General features: G+C 49.9%; 1 protein-coding gene across 1 annotated transcript; it reads right to left on the bottom strand.

The window, feature by feature from the left end:
• Positions 1 to 3305: 3305 nt before the first annotated feature.
• Positions 3306 to 7052, bottom strand: Arl4c (ADP ribosylation factor like GTPase 4C). The gene has a single exon (XM_005361715.3). The coding sequence runs from the start codon at positions 6782 to 6784 to the stop codon at positions 6206 to 6208; it is 579 nt and encodes a 192-aa protein (XP_005361772.1). The 5' UTR covers positions 6785 to 7052; the 3' UTR covers positions 3306 to 6205.
• Between the last annotated feature and the right edge of the window lie 3747 nt (positions 7053 to 10799).

The following is a 10799-nucleotide window of genomic DNA, read 5'->3' as shown; positions in this document are numbered from 1 at the left end:
GTGTGTGTGTGTGTGTGAGAGAGAGAGAGAGAGAGAGAGAGAGAGAGAGAGAGAGAGAGAGAGAGTGTGTGTAATGAAACTCCTGAAATAACAGCTAGTACAGCAAGCATTCTATCAGCTGAAAACAACTGTCCTGATGTCCAGACAAACCACACTACACTGAGGGCTCCCATGATGGCATTAACTCGAATGTATAAATGCAAATGATAATTCATCTCCAACTTTGCCATAGCCCAGCTGAAAGAATCCCCGGCTTCATATCTTTGGTACCGCTCCCTCATGGGGTGCAGCAAAAGCTGCTCAGAACCATTTGGAGGAAGCTGTGCTGCGTGTACAGGCCTTTCATGCCTACTTCTAAGCCTGGAGGCAGAGCAGCTTGTTGTTTCAACGGAAACCCCAGCTTGCAAGCTCCTCCTAGACACCGAGAAGCCCCCCCCCCTCTCAAGATCAGAACCAATGGGAAGCAAATGCATGAGAAAGCCCACCATCTTGTGCCCATTCTGTTTGAACCTGAGAGAGAATGAGAAGAGGAGAGAGATCTCCTCCCCCAGTGCAGATTCATGGCCTCCTCTCTCCCTGGCAGGTGGAGGCTGAGTCACGGGCATCGTGGTTGTGCCAGGATGCAAGCACAGGCAGGTTGCTCTCCAGGCTGCAGAGAAGCGGGGAGATCAAAAGTTAGGGAGTTCTGGGCTTGTTCCCTTCTTACCTGTTCACCATACAAAGCCCGTGTCTTCTGCTCTTGGCACATAACTTTGTCCTTCTCCGCTACCACAATGGTGACACAAGAGACAGTCTGTAATGTTGCTAACAGGATTGTCCATCACTGGTGGTGCCCACTTTTAATCCCAGCACTCAGGGGGCAGAGGCAGGCAGATCTCTGTGAGTTCAAGGCCATCCTAGGCTCCGTAGAGAAATCCTATCTCAAACAAACAAACACACACACACACACACACACACACACACACACACACACAAACAACTCTAGCCCTGGGGACAAACATAAAGGCACAAAGCAGAAAAACAGAAGACAAGATGTTCACAGTCTAGCAAAACAACAACAACAACTACAACAACCAACCCTCCTTAGAAGCAAGGGCTCCAACACTGACAAAAGAATTCAGGTGGGGAAGGGAGGCACAGCAGGGGATCAGGACTCAAATCATTGACTCAGCTGTCTGAGGTCTCCCTCCTGGGAAAGGCAGGTGGACAGTTGTCAGATAAGTGTCACAGGTGACTGGCTTCCTCAAGAATCCACCAAAGCAAGATTAACTTAAGGCTGCACTGTAAATGAAGAGTTTCGGTCTTGGCTTATTTTGATTTCCGTTACTGTTATTCTTATGGTGCCAAAGCAACCTCTTAGTTTTCACCTATATTTTGGTTTTGTCACTTAAAAACAGCATTTGCTGGTTCCTGGGGTAACCCAGCTTCTGATTCATTAGCTTCTGTAGGGATGAGGCTGATAAAATTATGCTTTTTTTTCTTTTTGAACGAGACAAAGATGCTTATCAATGTGTATGTTTCACATTCCCCACTAAAGCTGCCTCTGTGTGATTTTCTCAACACAGTGACTTGGAAGAATGGTATCGCTATTTTGTCCACTCTCATTTTAACTCACCTACAGAAGCTTTATGCAGTGCCCATTTTAACATTTATAACCAAATTTAATTAATGTGAGTAAAGTCACCTGGCTAATGTCTAGGGGATACCTACCACGTGTTCAAGTTCAGGTTAGACATCAAGAATCAGAAAATCAACTCACTGCCAGAAGGGACTCATAGCCCCCCAGCAGTATGGGGTGTGCTCAGAGTAAGGACCTGGACAGCCAGGAGACCACCAGCTTGCATTCATAGCAACTCTGAGTGACACACCGCTGGGAAGGCTGGAGATGCTCACCTGCTCGACTTTATCCCATGCCATGCCGGGAGCCAGCAACCTTGGTGTTGGCTGGTCAAGGATGCCAAGAGGGCTGGAGACAGCAAGGACTTCACAGGAAGGTCGGCAGTCTGGTGGAGTTAATTGCACTCTAAGCAGTCAACAAGGTTAGAAACTGAAAGCCCTGGGGCTGGTGAGATGGCTCCGTGGATAAGCACAGTTGGTGTGCAAGCCTAAATACCTGAGTTCAAATCCCCACATTTCACATAAAAAACCAAGGGTGGCCGAATGTGCTTGAAATTCGGGGGAATAAGGTGAAGTGTGATAGAACAGGGTCCGTGACATTGTCTTCTGGGCACACAGTGTGTATGTACCTCCTCGTACACAGGTGCACATACTTCACACTTACACATGCACACCAAAAATAAAACAACAGCAAAACAGAACCCTACTGCACCGAGCCTTGGTACAAGAAGAAATGTACCAGTTTACCTTCTCCACAACTCTTTAAGGTTCTGTTATCTTGTTTTACATACAGGGAAACTGAGACTTGGTGGAGGGATCAGTAAGATCAAACAAAACCTTGGGGTCCTAGGGAACTTTATTATTTTTTTAGTATCCTGTAGCTCAGGCTGGCGTGGGACCAGAGGATGACCTTGAACTTTGGAGCCTCCTACTTCCAACATCCCAAGTGCTGGTATTGTGGGTGTGTACCACACCTGATTTGAGTGGTGCTGGGGACCAAACCCAGGTCTTCAACAAGCAGGCTTTCCAAGCACTCAATTGAGCTGAATCCCCAACCTTTTCTCATTCCAGACTTAAAGCTCTGAAGGCCTATCCAGCCCTCCTCCCTCACTGTTAAATGTTGTAGGGGAATGCCTATATGCCCTTCTGTGTTCCCCACTGTACCTGCCAAAGCTCACTGATTCCCACCCCAACACGTAGTCTTTCCAAAGTGAGCTCATTCTCAGCATCTATAGAGCATGGTGTCTTACTGTATGCAGTATACCACTGGAGAGGCCTCGAGTCTCAGAGCTCTTTGGATACACTCAACTGAGATGGGGGCAGGATCAGCTGGCGTGGGGCAGCTTCATTTGCTGCACCGGTCCAGCAGTTCAAGGCTCCTGAGTGGTGGACAGTCAGACAAGCATTTCTAAGTGTTTTATAATTCTGGACCATTTAGGTAATTAACAGGCAAGACATGGAGGGAGAGAGATGGCCCAGGACAGGCATAAGTGGCTGGGCCTCTGCACCCACAGTTCAGGGTGGATTCAGACCTCACCCACACAAGCTGCAACTCTAGAAGCCACCAGACCCCATGAGAACCCTGACACCACCTTGTCTTCCACTCCCTGGCTCCACAGAGGCCTGGAAAATGGACCAAGAAATCTGAAAGGAAAAAAAAATCCACAGAAGATGCTCCCACTGGTTTGATTGTATAAATAGTTTATTTCTGCTCACAGCATCATATACGCATTATAAAAGGGGATGGGAACAAAGAAGAGAATGGCAAAGACAGAGAATTACAGGAAAACCAAAACACGGAAGCCAGGGGACCCCGTCCCAACACCCGTCACACAGTGTGTGAAGAGAACAGCTCTAAATCAAAACTGGCCTCCCTGGGCCTATGAGAAACCATTCCAAACCTCGCTTGAGGAGGCCAAATTCCACTGCAGGAACCCACAGGACAGAAGCTGGCGTGTAATGGGAACTCCCCCATGGCACCACCACACAGTGATTTTCACTGGGCTCCCTCTGGTCACAGATGAAATGGGCTTTTACTAGGTCAAACATCACAGAGATCAACTGAGACTCTTAACTATTTGCTGATACACCACAGGGCTTGACTTTACCGCACAACTATTAACAGCCAACTGCACCCTTAAGTCTTGATAATGGGGGGAGAGGGAGAAACACCACAAAATCATCCCATGCCATCGTTTGAGCAGGCCAGAATCTGAACACTGACCTGGAACTCAGGTATTGTGAGCACAGGAAGGTTTACAGTATTTGGCATAGGCAATGTCACAAAATAAATATATTATTCTCTCCATATTGTGGAACTACCAAAATGTCAAAGTGCTTAAGAAATCGTGAAGAAAATAAAAGAAGGTGGATTTTTTTTTTAATAATTCTATACAGAATCTTCAGACCATGGGACCAGCCCATGAAGAAGCCAGCAATGCCCCGTTGCTGTGTAAACAGACCTTGTAGGCTGCTCATCACGGCTTAGCGCTACTAAGTGTCTACAAAAAGACCAGCAGCGGAGGGCTACAGAAGACACAAGGAAGGAAGATGGGCTGCTAGATTTCAGTTTTAAAAACAATCTTCTAAGGACTGGGTGTCAAGCAGGAAGCCATGATTTCTGCCTACGTGGGGTTCCTAAGTTGACTTAGTGTGTCAAGGACAATAGGGATGGGCTCATATCGTGACCACGTTGGTGCTCACTCAGAACCATGTCCTCCTTTGCACAGCAATGTGTCGCCATGGAGGAAAACCAAAATGCTACTCTAAACGATGGATTCCGAGGGGAAATTTAAAAAAAAGAGAGAGAGAAAACAATGGTCAGCTGTAAATTTATCTTTCGCTACTGTGTTTCAGGATGGATGACAGCTTTTTACAAGCCAAGACTCACTCCTGATTATAAAGGATTTTTTAAAATTACATTATTAAAAATATGTATTTATTCTTTCACTTTATCTATTTTCCAAAGCCTCTTTCAAGTAAACTGTGAAGTGCCTGAGTACCAGTGACCATGACGTCACACGCCCGCTCCCTTTTCAACTCAAGCACTCATTGTTGTCTGCTAACCAAAGTGCTGGCTGGCTCTGAGGCCAGGCCGGCTCCCACATGGGTGAATTCCAAAGGACTGATCCTTCAGACTTTTCCTCTCTTCCAATCCACACAAACGAGGTCAGCTTTTCCAAGCTGGGATTTTATTCTTTTGGTGAATGACATCAAATACTCTAATGACACGCTTTGAGTAAAACACTGAAATCAGATAGGCTACAAGCCCAACTCAGAAACCTGAACACGTCTCCTCTTGCAATGCCAAGGGGCACAAAAGGACAGTCTTTTTTTAACTAAGGAGATTATTTATTTGTGGAAGTGTTTTTTTGTTTTGTTGTTTAAAAAAAACATGTCTGAAACCTATCACCATGTGGCTAGAATGATCAGACTTGCCTTCTAAGAAAACCATTTTGCAATTCAGCACACATCTGTAGCTGGTGTGCTCCTCCAAACCAATCAGTAGGCTGAGAGAATTTCAAATTCCACACAGAGGGTCCAGTATTTATGCCGATTATGTAGTATGGAGGGAACACACACACACACACACACACACACACACACACACACATACACACACACACACACACACACACACAGCATTAATGTCAAGAACCTCACCCTTTAAATTCCTGTACTGGCACCACCACCTCCAATGGTTTTCTGCTTTTGTTTTATTGGTCTCTTTATGTGATAATGACCAACACATGGACAGGGCCTAGGCCATCTGGAAGAGGTCTCATCCCAGGCTCAACAGCAGTTCTCAACAAAATCACACCCACCCAGCCCTGGAGAGTGGAGTCTTCCAGGCCATTCCCAGCCAAGGCCAGAAGGACAGCAGCACCCTGGGCCCTCAGGCTGCCGCATGGTCCCAGGCAGTCCTCTGGACGGACGCAAACCACCACATCCTTTGGGCCCAGAGCAGGACAAATCAAACTGCAAACAGGGGCCTGCCCTGCGACATAAAACTACTCAGTTTGCACAGCTCCAGAATGCAAGGAGCGGTCACCCCCTCCCCCCATCAGTATACCCCAGTGCCTACCCGCTCCCACAGGAGTATCCCCAGGGTTCTGTGAACTGCATACCTCAGGTAACTCACACGTGACTCCCCCCCGCAGTGGGGGCTGGGCAGCCTGAACTTCTGGCCCTGACGGAGCGAGAAGAAATCGCTTTTGTCTCTCTTGACATTCAAGCTTCCCACCTGGGGCCAGAGGGCTCACCACCGGACCCTCGCGTCCTCATGTCCATTCCCCGTCGGTTCCCCCCACCCCACCCCATTGATAGCTCAAGCATTTAGACAAAAGGTCCCCTGAGCTGGGGTGGGGGGTGGGGCAGGTGGCGAGCTGGGTGGTAATGCAGTCTTCACACCCCCGGTTAAGTCTCCAAGTCCTGTGTTAGGGTACAGGGATCGTGTTTTAAAAATTCGAAGCATCGCTTTGGTTCGTTGTCTTTGTTCGCGGGCGCGGGTTCTCGCTCACCCAGTCGTCCATTCATTCACTCAGTGGCTCGCTGGCTCAGCCTCGTTCCCAATCGCTTCCCGGACGCATTACCGCTTCTTCTTCTGCTTGAGAGACTTCCTGCGTTTCAGGATCATTTCATAGAGCTTGTCCATGCCCTCGGTGAGGCCCTCGCCGATGATGGCGCACGCCGGCTGGACATGGTAGGTGGTGGCCGGGATGAGCTCGTGCAGCGCCAGCTGCTTCTCAATCTCGGCCACCGGCAGCGACTTGGGCAGGTCCTGCTTGTTAGCGATGACCAGCAGCGGCGTGCCCTGGTTCTCCGCAAACTTGGTCACCTTGTGCAGCTCCGTCTTGGCCTCCTCTAGCCGGTCCACGTCCACCGAATCCACCACGTAGATGATGCCGTCCGTGCAGCGGCTGTAGGACTTCCACAGCGGCCGTAGCTTCTCCTGGCCGCCCACGTCCCAGAAGTGGCAGCTGATGCCCTTGGCGGTGCCGTTGCTCAGTTTGATCTTCTCGGTATTGAAGCCAATGGTGGGCACCGTGTTCACGAACTCGTTGAACTTGAGCCGGTAGAGCACCGTGGTCTTGCCGGCAGAGTCCAAGCCCAGCATAACGATGTGTAGGGACTGGAAGGCCGAGATGTTGGAGGAGATGTTGCCCATGGCTCCTCGCTGCGGCGCCGGCCACTGCGGCTGCGGCGGGAGGGCGCCGCCCCCCGAGCAGTCACAGGCCCGCTGCGACCGGGCGCACCTGGGCCCCGCCCGCCGCTGGACCCGCTGGGGCCTCGGCGTCTCAGGAACGTACGGCCAGTTGGATGCACTTAGATTCCAAGGTGCCCGCTCCCTGGTCCACCCGGTGCGCGCCCCGCGGGCATCTTTCTCCGGAGGCTTTGTCTCCCGCGCAGCCGCCACGGACAGACGCCGCGGTGGAGGATGCCTGCTGCCTGCGCGCTCGCCCGGCTCGATCTGCGCCTTGCCCGCGCCGCGGCTCTGCAGCAGCCTCTGGTCTCAGTGGCGTCTCGGAGCCGCTCTGGCTTCGGCTTCCCCGGCGCGCCGCGGAGGCGCAGGCGGGGCGCGGGTTTCCCCGGGTGTCTCTGTCGGCGTTGCTGCCTTGCTGTCCCTGCAGTACCCGCTCTGCTGCTGCCGCCGCCGCCGCCGCCACCAGCCTGCTGCGGCCGAGGGCGCCGGCCCCGCCCCTCTGGTCCCGCCCACCGGCCACGCCCCTTCCCTGGCACGCCCCGCGGTCTCCCGGGGTCAGGCGGGGTCTTCTCGGCCGGTAATGCCTTTTCGCGCGCTCCGGTCGTTCGAAATTCGTCCGGACGACCCTTCCCGCTGGCCGCGCCCAGACCATGGGCCCGGGCGCGGGCTCTTCCTCCTCAAACCGGTGACGCGTCTTTTAAAAATAGCTCCGGTCTCCGGAGCCCCCCCTCCTCCCGGGCTGAGCCCGCAGCTCGCGGGGCAAGGACAGCTTCTGCAGAGGGCTAGTGCGGTGACACTGAGGCGTCGGCGCGGGAGGGCGGAGGAGGAAGGGCTGACCTCCTCGAGCCTGCAGCCTGCCACCCGGATGCTATTCCCATCACTTGGTCTCACGCACCTAAGTGCCCTTTCTGTGTTCTGGGCCCTAGTCCTTCTTGATGCTCAAGTTCCTTTTCCTGCCCTAACTTCAGGGGGCGCCCGGGAGGATCAGCTGGGAATATCACTCACCTGCTTAGATACTTCCAGACAATTCTTTCTTAGGTACCCTGGTTGTCACCTGATTTTATGCCCCCTTCCCCGACTCTGCTGACATCCCAGATGCTGTTAGAGTCTTGAGAAGGTACCTTTTGTCATTCTACCTTGAGAGCTATCTACCTTCAGACCATGGGGGAGGGGTGGAGTGGGGGTGGGGAGATCCAGATACCTGACTAGACTCCAGGAAAGCCCAGGATCTAGACAACCCTTGATTATAAAATGCGTGTGTATAGCTTGGAGCCGATGGTGAGATGTGTCACAAACACATAATCTCTGGGTTCCGTTTCCTGACTCCATTCGTGGTTTTATTTTACCTTGTAAACATGTAACAAATACATATTATTTCTGGATGCAGAGGGAACTGGAGAGTGATTATGAGTGACACAGATTTGATGATGCTGGGAACTGGAGATGGCCAGACAAGGGACAGGTAGTCACATTTCTGTAGGTCTGGTTTCTATGACAGAAAAGGTAGCAAATACAGTCCAGGGAAAGAAAATAAAAAGTCAACATTTTTTAAATTAAAAAATTGCACACACAAAACACACACACACACACACACACACACACACACATGAGCACGTTCCTTTCAAGTGCTAGGTTATAATACATGATTTCATTTGTACTTAAAGCCTGTGGTACTTAAGCCAACCACACCTGCTCAAGGAAGGACAACCTTCTCCCATCTTTGAGTTTTCATAGCTGCAAAAGCCACACCATCTAGACACAAGATCAGGGACTGGTGATGGATGTGAGTGCTGGAGAGGTCCATGCAGATTACCTGCCCACCTTCTGCTGGGTCTTGCTAAGGGAGACCTTAGTTGCAGATTACCTGCCTAAGACCAACGGTGCACTGGTTCTGGGTTGCCCTCCCCTGACAGGGGCACAGAAAATTTGACTCAAATTCATCTCAAATTGAACTGGCAAAAGGGCAAATATATTAACATATTATCTGATACAAGGAAAAAGTTTAGAGCGAAGGTTCTCTCTTCTGGCAGGGCTGGATCCAGGATCTCACAAGTAGACACTAGACCAAATCTTTTCTGCCTGTCCTCAGTTTCCCTCTGTGTTGCTTCTTTTAAGTCCTATGGTCTTACACCTTCATTTAGAACCTAGAAGGAAAAAGGACTTATCTAATAGCTTCAACAAAAGCTCAGAAGACACATCTCTTTGGCCTGCCTGGTCTGCCTCAAATCCACTGCTTCTGTCCATGAACAGAACACATTGATTGATGTGGCTCCAGCCTAAAAAATGGTGGTTCCCATAAAAGAACCGGGGACCCAAAAAGGCAGATAAGCAAGAAGAAATGAATTGGGGGACAGCGAGAATGGCTCAGTGGATGTCTGCAGCTAAGCATGATAACCTGAGTTCGATTCCTGGGCCCTACATGGTGGGACGCGTGAAAAGACTCCTTAAAGTTGTCCTTGGACTTCCACATGTGCGTGTATGTGCTCACACATACACACATGTAAGTTTGAAAAATTTAAAAGGAAATTAATCCAGTTTGATTCAGGTCATGTCTGTTACTGGGAGGGTAGGATTTGTATTTTGGGAGGAATTTTCTCGGCTCTCTTGTAGGCACGCCCTAGAGAGACCCTCTCTCTTCTTGCTCTTTCACCTGTCATAGACAGGTGACTGGTCTCTCTGGGACTCTAATGTGTTACCTAGGATTCGGGCATTTGGGAAGGAAAGGGCACTTCTCAGTCTGACTCTCAAAAATGACCTCAGCATAAGATACTTTGGTGCTCCTTGCTTCTGTCCTGGAATGGGACTTGCTTGTACTTTAGAAGAGCTGGAAGGGTAGGCTATCTGGTACTTGCCCGTTCTTTGAGAAATGAATCTTTCATCACTGCCAGCGGCTGTTGCCTGGTAGTGCCTGCAGTCCCTGCATTTTGCATTTCACAGTGGCACTCAGCAGCTAAGGGCTGTCTGTTGTCCAGTACAAAAAGGGTAGATTAATAGACACTAATAGAGCCTTCCAGAAGAAAGCCATTACACAGCCGCTCACCATCCTTCAATAGCTAGGGCTCAACATTCTAATTTTGCTCACCAGGTACTAAGTTGATTTTACAGCTGATAATTTAACTTTTAACACATAAAATGTCATTTGGTGGAGGCAAGTAGGAATTTCCTTCAAATGTGGATTTGAACTGAAAAGCCCTGGAGTTGTGGGGGGAAAAATACTATTTACCAGCATCACTCCAGACACTCCAGACCCACTAGGAGCCTCTTTTTTTTTTTTTTCATGAATATTCCTTAAGGTGGATATCCTGGGCTGTGTTGACAGACAAGGACTCCAGCTACTCACCAACTTGGGGCCCCCCATCACTGAAATGTACCTAGTCCAGGGGGTGCTTCTGAGGGGAAAATGAGATCACACAGGTAGTGTTTGGCAGCGTGCCTGGCACACACGGTGCCCAAGAAATGGTACCTTTGATATGAGCAAAGAAACCAGTGTCAAAGAGCACATTGCCACATTCATAGAGACGGTGGTCTTCCCTCTGTATGTCCTCCAGAGAGGACATTACTGGCTACACGTGCTTCCGTCTTCATTTTGATTAAGCAGACCAAGACATTTCTCAAAGAATAGTGAGCTCCACGTCTGAAATAGCGCGGAGCTATTTCTGCTTGTTTTCTCCCACGAGACTTTCCACCCAAAGATGAATTCAGTCACTTCAAGTAAACAGAATGGAATAGCTCGGCAGTAGCTTTGAAATAGCATCCCATAAGATTCTTTTTATCTCCTTTGAGGGGCTTAGAAATCTGTGTTACTAACTAAAATAGATCTCCAGTGAATCTAGTCTGGTTAATACAATGGAAACGCTAATCACATAAGGTACAAAGGCTGAGCCTCTGGGCCATCCTTTACCGTGGACCCGGCTCAAGATCAGAAGATGGGCACTTACGACTGCACGCATGCGCACGTGCCGGGATGATTACTGCGTGT

Source organism: Microtus ochrogaster, linkage group LG4 (assembly GCF_000317375.1).
Source record: "Microtus ochrogaster isolate Prairie Vole_2 linkage group LG4, MicOch1.0, whole genome shotgun sequence".
Lineage (NCBI taxonomy): Eukaryota > Metazoa > Chordata > Mammalia > Rodentia > Cricetidae > Microtus > Microtus ochrogaster.
This window is presented reverse-complemented; position numbering and strand designations above follow the sequence as displayed.